We start from the raw sequence: 18,204 nt of genomic DNA, 5'->3' as shown, positions 1-18,204 counted from the left end.
AAACAGCAGGCTTCACGCAAGACTGCCTTCCCAAGCCACCTATTTAGCCACGTCCCATAGGACGCCCTCGGTGTGCTCCCCAACCGCATGCAGGGAGAGCCCCCCTCACGTCCCCAAAACCCCCCCATCCCACTTTCAAGGCTATTTCCGGACCCCATTCCCTAACACATCGGGAACAGAATGGTGATGACAGCTAACGCTGACTGGAGACATACTTATTAGATATCAGGCGCTGCGCTAGGTACATCCGTGTACTTTCTGGATTTATCTTTGTAACACCCAGCAGGTAACACTGCTATTCCTGTCATAGAGGGAGCTGGGGTTCAGAGGAGTGACACGACTTTTCCAAAGTTATACTGCTGGTAAAGGCAGAGCTGAGATCATGACCAGGATCCGTGGGCGCCCAGAGCCTGTGTGGCCTCTTTCTGTGGCCTCTCACGTCTCTGCCCCACTGCGACACTACCCTTCTGGGGCTGCGTCAGATGGAAAGCAGGGCAGTAACATTTACCTAAGCCGACACTGAGCACTTCTGAGTGCCCTCTCCTTTACTCCCCAGCAAATCTGTGAGCTGAAGGTGCGGCTCCCCATTTCACGGCTAAGTTCACGGAGACTGAGGGGAGTCCAGGAATGTGCCCGAGATCACAGTTAGTAGCAGACGAGGAGTTCCATTGCAAAGATGATGCTCCTTCCACCCCACCGTGCAGTGCTCTTCTCCACCCCAAACATGAGAGAGTTTCAGATTTTCCCCCCCTAAATGACAGAAAAGCATCTGACAAAGAAGCAAAACAAAAACCAAAACCAAACAGCCCTTGAGGTCTTATTAAGGCTCCAAAAATAACTATGTAGCCAGCACTCTTCTGTTTAAAGAATGCTTTCCAGGCATATCTGGGATTTTGGCTCACATCATGATCTCACAGTTCATGGGTGCAGAGAGCCTGCTTGAGATTCTCTCTCCCTCGGCCCTCCCCATCATGCATGTTCTCTCTCTCTCAAAATAAACATTCAAAAAAAAAAAAAAAACCACTTTTCAGATGTGTGAGCCTCATGTTATCCTCACAACAACCCCGAAAGGTAAGTACTAACATTCCCAATTTGCAGAGCAATAATTAGAGTCCCCGCTGGGTTAAGTGACTTAACCAAAGTCAACCACCATTAAATGCATGAGGATGAACTGAGGCCATGTCATGGTGGCACAGCATCTTCCCAGGTAACAGGGGATACAGCCCTTCAGGGACCCTCCTACTGGGTCAGAGAAGAGTCAGAACACTGTTACTGGTGACTCTGTCTCATCTTAGGGAGGAAGTTCCTTAGTGTATCTGGCTAACAAACGCAAGATCAGATGAGCAAGCGACAAAGGCATCAAACAATGCCTGAAGTCCTCCCCACCACTGAGAAGACATTCTCCTTCCACAACCCATGCCTGGAACAGCACTGGCCTCACAAATCTCAGTTCTCTTTGGTCTCGCTTCTTGGCCAAAAGGACAGACCCACCCATGGCGAGCATGGGGAACTGTGGAGGGTTCACAGCCAACCTTCCCAATCAGGCCAACACATCTCCGGTCCGCTCCTACACCGGCTACCTAGTCCACCAGAGGAACCGTCCTGAACCGCCAGGCCCCGTGAAATAGAGAGTTAGTTTCCACATCCACCATCTAGAGACATTCCTCGTGCAGAAACAATATGGCGCCTCTCATATTCTTTCCAAAAAAATAAAAAGCCTAAATAAAGAAACCACAGGGTGATGGCAGAAACTTGCATGACTGAACTTTCCATGCTTGTGTTCTGTTCTGGGGTATCATTCACCAGGCACATACATGTCAGATGCTACAGTGAATGCCTTACAAACATTATTCCATTTAATCCTCACAATAACCCTAGAGCGGATTACATTATCCCTCCCAACGTGCAGATGAGGAAACCAAGCATGTGAAGGAACATTTGCAAGATCAACAGCTGGTCGGAAGCAGGACAGAGATATGAACCCCACCTCTCACCATCAGCCATAGTATCTCCCTACAAGGACCTTCGAGATCAAAGATTATGTGAATTTGTAGATGGGGGCAACCCATTTTTCAAGCCTGTTGAACTTGAAAAGAAATAAACTGGTGGTTTCTCAGTTTCTCAGTTTTCACTAGAATTAAGTCAAAGGGCCTGAATTTTTGGAAACAACAAATCTGATCTATCTGAATCACAAACTTAAAGATGTATTTTTTTCACTCATGGCTGTGACCCCATGGTTGATTCAGTACTGAAATTATGTAACGTAGGCAAGAAAAGATACTGTTAAAATGTTGCCATGCAGCATCAGGCTTTAAAAGTATCTCCTTAATTACATATCATTTACCTTCTGCTGACTTTCTCAAGAAGATTAAAAACCCAAACCAGCCCACTTAAGTATAGAAAAGAATCTCCCAGTAACGTCTTGGTCTGGCCGCCTCACCCCAGGAAAAGACCCGCTTTCCTCAGCTACCCCCCAAAGAGCCGAGTTTTATTCTTTACACAGGAAGCTGTGTTTCCTCATGCACGTTCAGAAAAAAAGCACAGGAAGGTCGCCTACCTCAGAAAAGAACTCATCCATGAAAGCCGTGTTGTCAATGGCAACCTCGACCTCGTCAGCATCATCATCCTGTGTCAGCTGCTTCTGTGAGAGACAAAAAGAAACAGGCTGAGGCTAAAAACACAAGAAAGAGTGAACAGTACTGGAAGCTACATCCATATTTAACCACCAGGAGCTACATCTACATTGCACATTATACATACGTAATCTCCTTTAAAACTCAGAACAGCCCTGCGATATCTCCAACTCCATCGCACTGTCTGTATTTAAACCCTAGCTGCACCGCTTGCTGACATCTGGCAGGGGGTGGGGGAAGGGAGGGAGGGATGGGTACTCCACTAACCTCAGTGTGCCAGGTTTCCCTGCCTGTAAAATGCTGACACGCACTACCTACTTCAGGGGGTGGTTAGAGAAATGAGACAAGAAAGTTACAACATGTTTGCACAGTGCCCAGCAGACTGCAAGTACTCAGTAAATGCTAGGTGTTGTTGTTATTGTTGTTGTTGGAGGTGGGATGGGGGGTAGTGGTACTGGTGACATTATTACACCGCATTCCAGTTGGAAAACCTAAAACAGACAGGTTGAACAACTTGGCCAAAGTCACACAGCAAAAACGTGGAGACAGGCAGATTGTAGCCTGTCTTTTGGATTTGGACCCCATGTTCCTAACCCCCTCTTCACAATGTTCAAAAGTTTGATCCACCCAACCAGAGATTTCTATCAGAACAGTTTGTAGCCTCAATTCCTCCAAAGCACTCACTTCCAATCTTCAGGGTAGGAGCCAAGACTTTTTCTGTTTTCATTAACCACCTACTGCAAAAAAAAAAAAAAACCCAAAAAAAAACAAAACGAAACAAAACAAAAAAACAGCGCTGTGTGTCATTCCCTGTCAGAGCTCATGTTTATAAGGAAACAGGAAGCTTTCCCCTCAGCCCCCAGCAACCCAGCAACCCCCCCCTGGGGACCCCAGCCTTCTGATCTCATTACACTTCCTCTACAAAATCACAGAATGGCTATCTAAAGGAAGCGCTTCCATTCCCACCCAGCACCCAGGGCCTGAGCCGTGTCTACATTCCCCTCATCGCTGCACTGCATGCTGACCATTTCTAACCACAGAAGGAGAACTGTTCTTGGCAGTCAAGGTGGGGAGGGGTAAAGCCCCTACACCTGCTTCTTCACAAGCTGCAGTAGATGCAGCATTCTCAAACAAACATAACTCCCCGGGCAATGAAAGCCACCAGCGACCTCTCTTCTTTACCCGCCACCAGCCCCCCAACTTTCAATAGATGATAGTATTACTGGGAATTCCCACTAAAATCTGGGACTCTCCAGACATCTGGGGCACCTGTTTTGACTGGCACTGCCATCATCTCATTCTCTGGCATGTATGGAACCTTCAGCAACCCCAAGCTTAACAGCCACATTCAAAGGAGGTGAATTTGAGGGCAGTGCCACAGCCCCCAAAATCCTCTTCCTAAAAAGTTATTCCTTCTGTGCTCCTGGGACTGAAAGTCCCAATGCCCAACAGAGCACACAGAGACCACTGTTCCCTGCCCACGTTCCTCCTCTCTGTGATACACTCTCTGGACCAGGCACTTGGAACTCCTCACCTTTCCTGGACATACGATCTTTCATTTGCTGAACGGTCACACAAGGACTTCTTCCTGAAATGCATTTGTCTAGCTGGAAAATTTTTACTTAGCCTTTAAAATTCAATCTCGGGGACGCCTGGGTGGCTCAGTCGGTTGGGTCTCTGACTTTCGATTTTGGCTCAGGTCATAGTCCCAGGATCGTGGGATTGAGCTCCATGTAGGGCTCTGCACTGGGTGTGCTCAGGATTCTTCCTTCCTTCCTTCTTTCCTTCCTTCCTTCCTTCTTTCCTTCCTTCCTTCCTTTCTCTCTCTCTCTCTCTCTCTCTGTTTCTCTCTCTGCCCCTTCCCCCTCTCTAAAAATTAAAAATAAAAAAATTTTTAAATTCGATCTCAAACCATCTTCTCTATCTGCCTTTCCTGACACGTACTCCTCGTGTAAAATTTAAAACCTCCCTAAGCGGAGCGCCTGGGTGGCCCAGTTGTTTGGATGTCTGATTCTGTCTGGCTCAGGTGATAATCTTGTGGTCCATGGGTTCGAGCCCCATGTTGGGCTCTGTACTGACAGCTCAGAGCCTGGAACCTGCTTCAAATTCTGTGTCTCCTCCTCTCTCTGACTCTCCCCTGCTCATGCTTTGTCCCTCTCTCTCTCTCTCTCTCTCTCTCTCTCAAAAATAAATAAAACTTTAAAAATTTTTTTAAAAAGCTCCCAATGCATTTTGTGCAGAACTTCCATAGCATCCAACACAGCCTACTGTTAATTATTCCTTTACTTATCAATCTTTCCCTACTGGCTATAAACCCCTGGAGGGTCAGGGCTGCCTTATCTACTCTAACAGATACTCTGAGTGTACGTGCCTGCCCAGAAAACCTTCCGTGGTGTAGATAACCTTCCCAGAATCATGTGGGGAAGGTGAGGGGGATCATTGAGGAATATGAATTGCAAAGTGAACAGAGCTGAGTCAGCAGATGGCAGCGTCCAACAGAGATCTCTGCCAGTTTCTCAAAGAGGTACCCTCACGTCTCCTCTTACTAAGCCTTCCACCAGGTTCCACGGACTCTCCCCAGCACTCCTCCAGCAAGCACAACAGTATTCTTCTAATGTTTCCATAAAGTCCGTTTCACTGGAATTAGCTTTTCTCACTTGCAATTAAAATTACTTGTGCTTGTCCTTCATTCATTCATTCCACAAGTACACTGAGCACTTACCGTGTGCTCGGTATGGAAGGGAAATTTAATCAATTTTAGCTGAATGAGAAACTAGCCTCCACAGAGACTGCAGCCTGAGTTGGCCAGCAGTTTCTGAAGTTGAGATAAAATGCTCCTGTTATCAACCATCATCACTACTTGGGCCTCTCAGTAGCTTCTAGAAAGCTCCATCTCCTTGGAAGGATCTCCGTGACCCTCACTGGAAAACAGGAGCCCACACCTTCCTCTGGAAGGTGAGCTAACAAGTATTTGTTCTGTCTCCTCTCTCCAGAGATCTTCTAGGGACCCACACTGAAGGGATACCGTGTGTGTGTGTGTGTGTGTGTGTGTGTGTGTGTGTATACACCCATGAGTGTGTCAACATGGGATGGAAGGAAGTAGGATGAGTCTACCATCTTGGGATGGACTAAGGGAAGTTTCTGGAAGCTGGGAATGACTGCGTCCTGGAGCACGGGAGGCGGGCCCCTAGCTCTCTGTCATGACATAAATTTCTGAGACCCCTGGAATCTGCGCAGGGATTCCCCTCACCCAAGACATCACCTCTTGGCTTTGAGCAGGGACAGCCTGGGCTACCTCCAGTTGAGGAAAGGTGTGGACCAGGAAAAGAGAAGTCTTTGGTAACCCACAACCTCGGTCTAAACCTTTTTGTTGCCAATTACTGGTAACAGATCTCAATCAAGTCTTTTATTGCTCTGAGTTTTTTTTGGTTTGTTTTTTTTTGTTTGTTTTTCTGTAAACGGTAATAACCCCACACACCTTATGACTTCTATGGGCCCTGGAAGATATCACATATGGAAGGTTTCTAGCACAAAACTGGGCACATACCAGTGCCTCATAAATGTCAGTTTCCCTATCACCTTGCTGTACAGTTGTGATGGCTGAAAGAGTGAGTTCTCCTTCTGAGGAAGTCCTCACACTAAACGCTACATCAGGAAGGTCAGCCACAGAGCATCACGATGATCTGGATTCCGTAACTTGCTCCATCACATATTGGTTCACCGAGCCTTACACAACTGGTTTAATATCTCTAAGCCTCAATTTCCTTAACTACAAAACCAACAGCCTAGTGTCTACCACTGCTTTTGTGAGGATTGAATACTATTTTAAAGTTCCTTATGCAATGATTAACACATAGTTACAACTCAATAAAGAGGCCGTATATAAGATCTAGCCAACTTCTCTACAACTTTAACCCAGGTATAAGTACCTTTAAACGGGAAAGGGGGGAAAAAAGAAGAAAAAAAATATATATAGGACTTTAAAGTTGAATGCGACTTTACAGATTTATCATCAAATTCTGTCTCTTAGAGGTGGGCAAACCAAGGCCCACAGCCAAACGACAAGTCACTGGCGGCCAGGAAGAGAACCCAAGTTTCTGGATGCCCATTCTCCCATGCAGTCTTCCCCACTGTGCTGTGCTGTTTCCAAAATTATAACATAACATCAGCAACAACAGCACAAGCTTTAGTCAGAGAATCCGAGGAAAAGGCCACTGAAAAGAGGGTCTAACTGATCCCGGGGAAACTCCCCGTCCCTTCTGACACAGCCAGGCTCTCACAGGCTGAGGCCTCAGGAGCCTCAAGGCCAAGGAAAGCATGCAGTGTCCTTTATCTTGGGCCCACATGACTGAGCACAGCTGCGAAAAGAACATGGGCATCTTTATCGGAGAATCAAGGCGTTTGGTCGTAGGAACGTTGCAGCAGCTACATCGGCCGCAGAAGAAACAGTGAGAACCACGAGTTCAGTCGCTCACTTCCTCTCCCCCGCCCCCCCCAACCCCATGATGCCCCTCCCACCAGGAGATGGGACAGGCCAGTTGACAGCACTGACACAGAGCCCCGTATCTAGCACCCACCCCTGCCTCTCAAAACTGTACTTCCTCTTACTCAGCACCCACTGCCTTTCTCTCAGCCGCCTTCTCAACCATCCTCCATCTATCTGATGACGTGGGTCCCTTTTACTAGCTTCTTGAATAAAAGCATTTGTCACCCATAGAGCCCTGACCAGGTGCTGGGCGGCCACAACACCCTAAAGGCTCTGTCATCCAAGGGCTCCCAGCCACTGGTTTGTGGAGTCTGGGCTGGAGCTCGGCTTGTCTGTCCCAAGCCCTCCTTATCCCCCTGCACCTTCCCAAAGTAGCCCATCGCCCAGAGTAGCCAGGAGCCAAGGAGAGCAGCAGCCGGGCCCTGCGCAAAGCTGGGCACCTGTCTGCACCGAGCCTGGGTCCTCTCACCAAGTAAGGAGCTTAGCTCTCCCGTGCAGCTTTGCGGAACCCCAGGGCACTTTGGATGCACCTCAGATACCATCCAGGGAAGCCGGGGAGGGGTTAGTCAGGCAGGCGGGCCCTTCCCCACTCATAAATCTATGTAACTTCCCTTCTATCTGCTTTAGACACATGGGCTGAATGGGACACTTCGTCTGAAGAAAGAGCCCTGTTGTCAATGGAGAAAAGAAGAAAAAAGGAAGAAAGCACGCAGGCAAACCAGCAAGCTTAGCTCACCGAGAAACCACTGCTGCAAACAAATGGATGCCTTCCCAGGAAGAGAAAGAGGGGCTCCTGGGTGGCTCAGCCGGTTGAGCATCCCACTTCAGCTCAGGACACGATCTCGCTGATTTGTGAGTTTGAGCCCCGCATTGGGCTCACTGCTGTCAGCACATCAGCGCAGAACCTGCTTTGGAGTCTCTGTCCCCCTCTCTCTGCCCCTCCCCGGCTTGCTCTCCCTCAAAAACAAATAAACATGAAAAAAAAAAAGAATAGAGAAAGAAATCCCTCCCCGCCCCCCCGCTCCTTTCCCAGGCGCAAACTTCCAGTTATAAAATAAGTAAGTCACGGAGATGAAAGGTATGGCATAGGGAACATAGTCACTAGGGTAATTACATCGTGTGGTGACAAAGGGTAGCTACAGTCACCGTGGTGAGCACTGTGTAATGCACGGACTTGTCATATCACCGTGTCTTAATGCCTGTAACTGGGTTAACATTGTGTGTCAACTACACCTCCAGTCGAGATTTTAAGAAAAACAACCTGCTGCAATATAAGTTTAAATCACCAGCAATTCCTCAAGGATCTTACAAATCAGAGCAACAAGACAGAAGGAAGGGACAAAGGAAGGAAGGAAAAGGGAGCCGTCCCAGATGAAGACGACACCAATTCCCTCCTCGGGGTCCCCGGACAAGGCAGAAGGCCCTGGAGCTCTCTGGAATGTTCCGGGGTGAGGGGAAGGCATCAGCAAGCAGTCTGGACTGGGAAGGGACATCTGGTCCTTAACTGCCCGCAGTGGGGTATTAAAGGATTGTGGCTGGCGGGGGCGGGGCCCCTGACACTAGCAAGGGCCCCTCCCCCACACAGGAACAGCTCTTTGCTGGGGGAGGCATACAGGCCTCTTCATAAACCCAGATTTCCTCCCAATAAATTCAAACAGACAGCGGTGTGTGCCGTCCCTCATCCCTGCTGCCCTGTCCCCACCTGACTGCCCCCAGAGTGAGGGTCTGCGGATTCCCAGAGACAACCACCACCGCTGACAGGGGTTGCAAACACACACGCACGCATGCCTGTGCCACACTGCCCAGCATCTGGTTTTTCCAGTCCCTCTTCTTCGATTAAGAGAGCCAGGGATTCTGAGTAAGCGAGTCGGCTCTCAATAGGTGCTCAGTGTTCTCTGCTCCCCACTTACACACCCAGTCTCCCTCCCACCCCGGTTTCCCTCCCCCCTCCCCCCTCCCGAGGGAACACTTCCCCTTTCCCTTGAACTGCATCTTCCCCAACACCCTTGTCAGATGAATCAGGAGGAAACTGACGAAGAAGACCCAAGTGAGCCCTGCACCTTTACTTTCCAGACGGCTCCTCGATGAGCCATCTGGGGCCCCAACTGGCCCTTCTGGGAAAAGAAGAACTGAGGGGTGGGGACCCACTTGCAGATGAGCCCAAGGCCAGCCAGTAGGTGGACACCAGACAAGAGACAACGTTCCTGATGACCCCACGCCCCTCATTCTGCCATAACTATACTGCTCCCCAGGAGCACAAGTGTGTTTTGTGGCAGACGCTCTTGTGGCTGCACGTGTATTACTTCACTCTCACATCAACCCCAACGGATGAACGTTACTGCTTCCGTTGACAGCCGAAGCGACTTCTCAATTAGGTGAAATCACGCGTCCGAGGTGCTTCAGCTGGTAGGTTGGAGGCGGTGATGCAAAAGCAGGTCTGGGGAAACCTGGGCCCCAGTTCTTCCCCTCCAGGCTCTAGCCGAAGACGCCCCTCCCACTCTGGCTGGTAACACACCCCCACTTATTTCAGGGGATGCCGCAAGCCTAGTAAATTGCAACTGGACTCACCTATACGCATGAACAAAAAAGTTACCAGGGCACGTAAATCCTGGAAGCCCTATGCACGTATGTGGAGATACACTGATGCATCCCACAGCCTGAGTTGAGAACCCAGCTAGGCCACTTAGTAGCTGTGTGATCTCAGACAAGTCAGGGAACCTCTCGGTGGCACGGTTTCCTCATTTGCAACATGAAGTCAGGGAACCTCTCTGTGGCATGGGGTTTCCCTCATCTGCAACATGAGTAATCTGCTCAGGGAACCGTGGTGAGGAGTACATTAGTTAACCCATGTGAAACGTTGAGAGGCGTGCTGGGTACGGATTAAATGCCCGAACCCAATGCCACCAAGCAGAGAGTCAGGCCTGTTTCCTCTGAAGAGAGTTTCTACCAAAGGTGTGATTCTAACGCCAATTCTCAGGCGGTGACAGCCAGTCCCTCAAAGTGAACTGAAACTTTAGATCATTTATTTGAAGAAATCCTTTTTCTAGAATATGCATTTAAAGAAAAAAAAGCTCTCTCTGAATTTTGCTTCTGCTACAGTCTCACAAATGTTGATATTTACCACTTTTATTATCATTCGTTTCTAAATATTTTGTCATTTCCACTTTGGCTCTTTTTTTAACTTTATTTTTTTATGTGTTAATTTTAGAGTGAGAGCAGGGAAGAGGGGCAGAAGGAGAGAGAGGGAGAATCCCAAGAAGGCTCCACTCCACACAGTGCAAAGCCCAACACGGGGCTCGATCTCACGAGCCTGAGATCATGACCTAAGCCCAAATCTAGAGTTGGACACGCAACTGACTGAGCCACCCAGGTGTCCCTATTTTGACTTTTTAAACCCAAGAGTTATTTAGAAAGGTGTTTTAAATTTCCAAAGCTGGTAAGCCTGGGAGGGCTATTAGCCATTGTCAGGGAACATGGCCGACTAGACTTAATATTCTGTACAACTGGACATCTCTTCATGTCTTTATACATGGTTAGTATTTTTTAATCTTCTACATGTGTTTAAAGAGACTTTGCATTCTGCTCATTGCATATAAAAATCATTGAAGTTTTGGGGCGCCTGGGTGGCTTAGTCGGTTGAGCGTCTGACTTTCGCTTAGGTCATGATCTCGCAGTTCGTGGGTTTGGGCCCCGCGTCGGGCTCTGTGCTGACTGCCAGCTCAAAGCCTGGAGCCTGTTTCAGTCTGTGACTCCCTCTCTCTCTGACCCTCCCCTGCTCACGCTGTCTCTCTCTCTCTCCTAGAAATTTAAAAAAAAAATTTTTTTTTTTAAATCATTGAAGTTTCATCCCCAGGTGCCATGTTAATTCCTACCTGTTTTTGCTTCTCAGGACGTGAGCTAAGTCTGAGAAGGAACAGGAAAAAGGGATGAAAGTTCACGGAAAGAAAAGGATAAGGGAGGGGCGTCTGTGTGGCTCAGTCACCTAAATGTCTGACTTTTGATTTTGGCTCTGGTCGCGATCCCAGGATGGTGGGATCAAGCCCCCCATCAGGCTCTGTGCTGACAGCATTGACTCTCCTTGGGATTCTCTGTCGCCCTTTCTCTGACCTTGCCCCCCTCTCCTTCCCTCTCTCTCTCTCTCTCAAAAGGAATAAACTTAAAAAAAAAAAAGAGGAGGGAAAAAAATGTCCTCTGGGTAGGGGTTGTCCATACAGATGGGGAATCTGTGGTAGGGAGATTAACTCACCCAGAATCACAAGGCTAGTACGGAACAAAGACAGGATGGAACCATTATCTGGTCCAACCCACTGAGTTCACAGCGTATTAAGGTAGAGAGATGCTGGGGTCTCCTAACAGCCACCACATGCACACAGCCTCCTTCCCACTACAAGGTCCATTCACTCCTTCATTTGCCAAAGCATAGACCAAACTCAGCAGCTCCTGCTCTCCAGGACCTCCCTGTCTCTGATGAGAGCCACACGGGTCATCACAACCCCACGTGGTGAGTGAGGACAGCACTTAAGACAAGGAATCACACACCTAGAAGACTGGGTGCCCAACCTCACCTGAATCCAAGGCAGAGCCTGGGGAGGATGGAAGCCTATAGAATAATGTGTGCAAAGGTGACTCCTCAGGGAAATTTTGAAAGATGAGTGAATTTACCCAAAGGATACCTCCGGGAAGGCCACTGGAATAAGAAGACCACATCTTTCTCCTCCTTTCTCTCTCATCCCAGGAGCCAAAGACATTGAAAGAGTATCTTCTGCTTCCTCCTGGAGAGTCCATTGCGATTCCGTTCTTTAGTGATGAGGCTTCGCATTGGCTCATGATTTCTTTCTGGGACATTCTTCCTCCCCTACTCCAGCTTTCTTGGCTCTTTTCTGACTTCCTCTCCCTCCCCACCCCACCCCCTGGCTCAACACCCACAGCCCCCAGTTCTCAGGGATGCAGCACGAAGAACTAATAACCTCTTCTTCTCTACTCAGCCCCAGCCCCTGTGCCACAAGCCCCCTCCCATCATGATCCTTCTAGAAAACACTTCACTATTTATTAGGTAACATCTACTGACGTTATCCACAGGGGCTGAGGATTCTCCTAGGGCATGCACTTTATATATACCATTTAATCTCTACAATCTTCTGGGGACCCTCCGCGTCTTACAGCTGAGAAAATTAAGGCATAAAGACATCAAGCACCCTGCCCGAGATGGTGCAGATGGTGACTGCCAGAGCCGGAGTGGCAGAGCCCGGGCAGCAGGCTGCTGAGCCCTTGCTGTCAACCACTGAGGAGCAATGCCTCCCACACCTACCGCTCGCCAGGGGCAGTGCCGGCCACTGGAAACACACTTCCGAAGCATGAAAACACAAGAGCTGAACGAACGGACAAGGCCATGGAAATGAGGAAAGCCTGGGGAACCGACACAGGCCAGGGCAGGCTAAGACAGCACGACACCTAACTGCGATGTGGTGTCCGGGATTGGACCCCAGGTCAGAGAAAGGGCCGTTCACGGGGAAATGAGTGGAATCGAAATCAAGTCCGGAGTTGAGAGAAGAGTAACGTGCCAACATCGGTCCCTCGGTTTTGACAAACGTACCATTATAATGGAAGGGGTCAAGAAGGGAGGAAACCAGGTGGGGGTGGGCAGGGACTCCCTGTGGTGCCTTGGTGACTTTTCTGTAAGTCTAACATTCGTCCAAATTAAAAGCATGCATTCCACTGATGTCCTTAGGTTGAACTGTCCTGACGGCCTTCCCGCCAGGGGGAGGTTGCCATGGAAATGGCCCAATGCCAGAAAACAGGCTGACCTGACCGTGGAGACTGGTCAGGGCAGGAAGCTGCAGAGGCCGGATATTAAAGCGGCTGCAGGTAAGGCCCCTCAAGGATTAGAGGCTCCCCAAGTAAGCTCGTCTGCAGAACGTGCCCATTCATTCAGTGGACAGTGTGGTGTGTGGCTCTCTCCGCTGTGGGCTGGGCGGTGGGAAGTCCAAGGGGAAAGAGGCCTGCATGGTCTGTGCTCCCTCACACAGCAGACAACAACCAGGCAGACGGCCCCTGAAACCCTGGGCCCCTGCTGTCATGAAGATACAAAGTTCGTGGGATGGCAAATGCAGTCAGCTCAGGGTCTGGAGGCTTCCCTGTGGTGGAGTGTTGAGAAACATGTAAGATTTGTTGAGAAACTGGGTGTCTCAGTCAGTTAGGTGTCCAGCTCTTGATTTTGGCTCAGGTCATAATGTCATTGTTTGTGAGTTCAAGCCCCGTGTCGGGCTCTGTGCTGACAGCATGGATCCTGCCTGGGATTCTCTCTCTCCCTTTCTCTCTCTCTGCCCCTCCCCTGCTCTCACACTTTCTCTCTCTCAAAAAAAATAAAATTAAAAATTAAAAAAAAAAAAAAGTATTAAATTTTTCCAGAGGAAAAATGGGGTCGTTAGCTTTTCACCATGACATCCACACCTTCTCCTTCATTGTCTTTCTGAATGGGGCGACCGCCATGAGGGTTTAGGAATAGCTAGGAGCCTTGGAATTCATCCGCCCTTGTCCTTGAGGATGGAACCAGTGACCTCTGGCTTCATTAGCAAATTCACGGGCTCCCTGAGTAAACGCTGCCCATCTCCACCCCACAGGGAATCGAGAGAGAAGAGTGAGTCCTAACGATGAGCAAGGGATGTGGAGGGGCCAAGCTGTCGATTAGTCAATAACCAGTCAGATAAACATTTAGTAAATAGCTACCATGCGGAACGCTAGGCACTGGGGCCCCAGAGGAATATCCTTTCTGCCACTACATCAAGGAGTATGCAGTGCAGATGGGCAGATGATCAAACAAAGTGCAGGGAGATAAAAACAAAAAACAAAACAGACATGTTCAATCTTGATCCCAGCTTTTCCCCGCTGGGGATCTCCATCAAATCTGAGCCTCAATTTCCTTACCTGTGAAATGGGAATAATGTAAAATGCCACCTTCCCTTGCATGGTTGCAAGGATTAGAGACAACGTATGGAGGGCACCTAACACAAGACCCATCAAATAGTACGTAGCTGCTCAATAAATGATCAATTGTACTGCAGTTGATGACACAGTGACAACAAGGAACAGAACCATCACGCTTTTTTTTTTTTGCTTAAGATTTTATTTTTAGGTAACCTCTACACCCAATGTGAGGCTTGAACTCAAAACCCAGAGATCAAGAGTCGCACGCTTTACAGACTGAGCCAGCCAGGCGCCCCCAGAAGCATCAACCTTAAGGACAATAGGACTTAGGAGGCAAAGAGTCCAACTCTTGAAAAAACAAAGGAAGGTGGTATCAAGCCTACTCCATGGTGACAGAAACCCCACAGGCCTAATAGGAGAAAGGTATTTGCTGCAAGGTGATATTCGGCCCCTGATGGGCAGCTGGAACGGAGGGAGAATATTCTAGGAGGCAATAAGGGAGGGTAAGGGGAAAGAATGCGTTTTGGAAGATGGGTAGGAATTCTGACAGTAGGGGAAGGGAGAGAGGGTGCCCCGGCTTCTGCCAGGCCCCGGCCTCCCCCTCACTGACAGGAACAAAAATAAAACTAATCCCCTTCCCTCATCCAAGCGGTTTCTCTTCTGGCCTCGGCCTGATGAGTCCATAATCCCTGCTCAATCCCCTGTTACTCATCTTAGCCCGGCCTCCCAGTCTGCTCCACCTAAATCGCTCTCCCGTGGGGGTGGGGGCCAACCCTCCCAGGAAGAAATCACAGACCAGTGAGAAATCTTATCACTAAAGTACAGAATCTCAATGAAACGGTTCTTAAGTAGAATCTCAATGAAGAGATTCTCAAGTCAGGATGTTAAGATTTGGTTAGGATCCAAAGCACCTGGCACCCGACAGGGGCTCAATATCTATGTATTAAATGTCAATATCTATGTATTAAACGAATTAAGCTTTAAAGGAGAAGTACAGCCCCATGATTCCGAGGAGGTTATACTTTAACGGTTAACATCAGGACCTCTGATCCCACAGAGATCCGGACCGTCAAATGCAGCAGGAGGCCAAGGAGCCCTTCAAGAGGCAGCAAGACACAAGACAGAACAGAACGAATAAAAAGTCTTTTAGACTTTTAGAGTCCCGGGTAGTTGATTTCATTAGTGCATCCCTATTAGCACTTGCCTTGTAGGGGCCGGTGTACCCCACGTTCTTTACAGTCCTCTGTAGACCAACCCCAGAGGGTCCAGCTTTCTTGACCTCTTTTCCCTACATCACTGGCTTCTCTGCTATCATTATCTACCTTTAATTGGCGAGTTTTTTCATACATGATCATTTACCCTTCAAGACCAGAACCTCATGTAATAATTCTGCCTAGCGTGCTCTCCAGCAGGAAGAAGTCAGGAAGGAGGAGGATGAGTGTGCCCCAGTGCATGCAAGTCCAAAAGCACTGATCGTGGTGAATTCGTGGGGCACTCACCACTGAGAGAGTGGCTGAGAAAATCCAGGATCCTTGCCTCTCAGGAGACTCTATGTGCCTTGAAGAGATTGGACTTGATCTTAACAAGACCTGAGCTCAAGTATCACTTCTAGGCAACACCCTGCACTCCCTAGCATCTCGTCCCCAGGCGACAAGGTCTTCCCACACAGTATCATCACTTTCTGCTTCTTGTGTATCTCCCTATGTGACTGTGAACTTCTACCATCCAGGTAATCACCTGGTAATCACCATTATAACCCTGCACCTATCGCAGGGCTTAGGCCATAGTAGGTGCTCTGTAAACATTTGCTGAATGAAAAGAGAACGAGGCGGGATGCCTGCGTGGCTCAGTTGGTTGAGCGTCCGACTTCGGCTCAGGTCATGATCTCACGGTTTGTGGGTTCGAGCCCCGCGTCGGGCTCTGTGCTGACAGCTCGGAGCCTGAAGCCTACTTCAGATTCTGTGTCTCCCTCTCTCTGACCCTCCCCTGTTCACACTGCCTCTCTCTCTCTCTCTCTCTCAGAAATAAATAAAAAACATTAAAAAATTAAAAAAAGAAAAAGAAGAGAGCCAGGCAAGAGGTCCCTGGATGGGAACTGTGGGGACTCAGTAGATCCAAAGTTCAGCTAGTAAGAAATCAGCTTGTGACACGGGCCGGGGGTAGACACTGTGCATTCCTGGCAAGCCTGTCCTACTCCCTAAAGAAGTAGACTGTTGAGGAAGCCTACCAGGAAGAGCAATGCAAGAGATGAGTCATGCAAGACCATGGCCTTGGGAAGGTATGTGCCTTCAGTGTGGATGCTGCTCCCGGCAGGTCAAGTTGGGGAACGCGCATGCACAATGGTGGATTGTTATCTTGGATTATTTCATTTGACCTCCACAACAGCCCTATGGGGAAGATACGATGACCCACTTTACAGGTGCAGCTCTGAGACCCCGGTCCTAGAAACCCAAGAGCTTCACAGAGCCTAACACAGGCTCACACACACACACACACAACAAAGCATTTTAGAGAACCACACATCCTCAAGGTGGATGAGGGCCTGAAAACTCTTTGTTGGCCTCTCCACCCTCAAAGAGCCGCTCAAATTCCTAGAACATTCGACACCCCACAAGCTTCCTGCCTCGCCCCAGGCTTGAGGGTTCCCGACCTGTCTGGCCAGCCCAGTTCGTCCCTGGGCAGCTCTGACTACTGAGAATGCTTTCGTGTAGAGTCCTTATTTCTACCCATCAACTTCACATCTACTCCTGGTATCCAAGCAGAGGAAGGCTAATCTCCTGCACACCTCACCTCCCCCAAAGCTTTAGAAAGATGCCACAGAGGAGATTACACAGGCTGCTCAGTGTGAAACTGGCTTCTTGAACAGGGTAACCAATGTCTTTCACTGATGAAAGTAATCAGAGATGGTTATCTTGTTGCAGTGAAGGCATCCCTCTCCTGGAGGGAGACTGGGGGGGCGGGGGGGGGGGGAGGGTTGACTAGAAACCAAAACCCATACAAACTTTAACAATGGTCTATGTGGAAAACATCAGTATTGCCAGAAGGGGCTTCTGAGATAAACCAAACTTCTTGTTTTACAAAAGGGGAAGGGAGAAGCAGAGAGGTAAAGGGTACAAAGTGGCAAACAAGGCAACCATCAGAACCTCTGAACCTGTAGCCTGGTCCCCTTTGCTGGGCACCACCAGCCATGTCCCTGCTCCAAAACCTGTGATTTCAGAACAGCAGCCCACAAGTGCCCAGTCTCCAGAGTGGCTTTCCCCTCCCCCAGAGGCAAAGCCCTGCCCGGAGGGCAATACTGAGGCTTGAGGAAGCCAAGGGACTTGCTTGGCTTTCCTGGCAAACTGAACTGATGCTCTGAACTCAAGGCTCTTTGCTATTTGTTGACAGTGGGTTCGAAAGGGGCTGTGGGCTATCTTCCTCTGGAAATGGATTTCCTAACACAAGGAAGGGAGTCGCCTGCGCCTGCTGTTCAGTTCCGCACTGTTTTGTGATTGCTGGATGTGCTGGCTGATACAGAAAGATCTTCAAAACCACGTTCCTCTTTCCTTTCTGCCTCCCCAACCAGCAAGCCTCAGGGAAGGAGTACAGTGGACAGCATCAGGAGACTGGGTTCCCCATCGGGCTGTGCCCATGACCAGCTCTGGGACCTGCAACACCCCTCCTACCCAAGCTGAGCTCTACTTGCCTCTTGTATAAAAAAAAAAAAAAAAAAAAAACAATAGGGGCAATAAAAATCTGCCCTGTCCGTAAAGGGGATGTTATGAAGCTCTGATGACATAGAGAAAGCAGGAGGCGGGGAGGCTCCCCCCCCCCACATCTGCAGCTGCCCTCTTTCTTCTCTCAACTTCCCCATCACCGTCACCTCCTCTGGAGCGTTATGACCCAGAGCAGGTCAAAGGTCTTACCCAGGATAAGGCAAGAGAAAGAAAAGCGACTGTCACAGCATCTCAGCAGCAGTGCCTGTACCAGACCTGTATTTCTGCCCAAAGAGCTTTTACAGCCATCGGCAGAGTATTTAACCAGCTATTAATCCTACACGTGCCCTGCATCTTGCAAAGAACTCCGTGTGCTCCCTTGCTTTTAGTCCTCACAACCACGCACTTCACAGACGTCAAAACTTAGGCTCAGAGGGGCGCCTGGGTGGCTTAGTCGGTTAAGCGT

At 49.1% G+C, this 18,204-nt stretch overlaps 1 protein-coding gene across 4 annotated transcripts in view; it reads right to left on the bottom strand.

Moving 5' to 3' along the window:
- The window catches only part of STX3 (syntaxin 3), a 41,700-nt gene that overhangs the window by 22,029 nt on the left and 1,467 nt on the right, over positions 1-18,204 (bottom strand). For all 4 annotated transcript variants that reach the window (XM_039245024.1, XM_039245025.1, XM_039245028.1 and 1 more), the window contains exon 2: positions 2,558-2,641. In XM_039245024.1, coding sequence (XP_039100955.1) covers positions 2,558-2,641 — 84 coding nt within the window. The remainder of the gene's footprint in view (positions 1-2,557; positions 2,642-18,204) is intronic.

Source organism: Hyaena hyaena, unplaced genomic scaffold (assembly GCF_003009895.1).
Source record: "Hyaena hyaena isolate Hyena2069 unplaced genomic scaffold, ASM300989v1 scaffold_252, whole genome shotgun sequence".
NCBI classification, from domain to species: Eukaryota; Metazoa; Chordata; class Mammalia; order Carnivora; family Hyaenidae; genus Hyaena; species Hyaena hyaena.
This window is presented reverse-complemented; position numbering and strand designations above follow the sequence as displayed.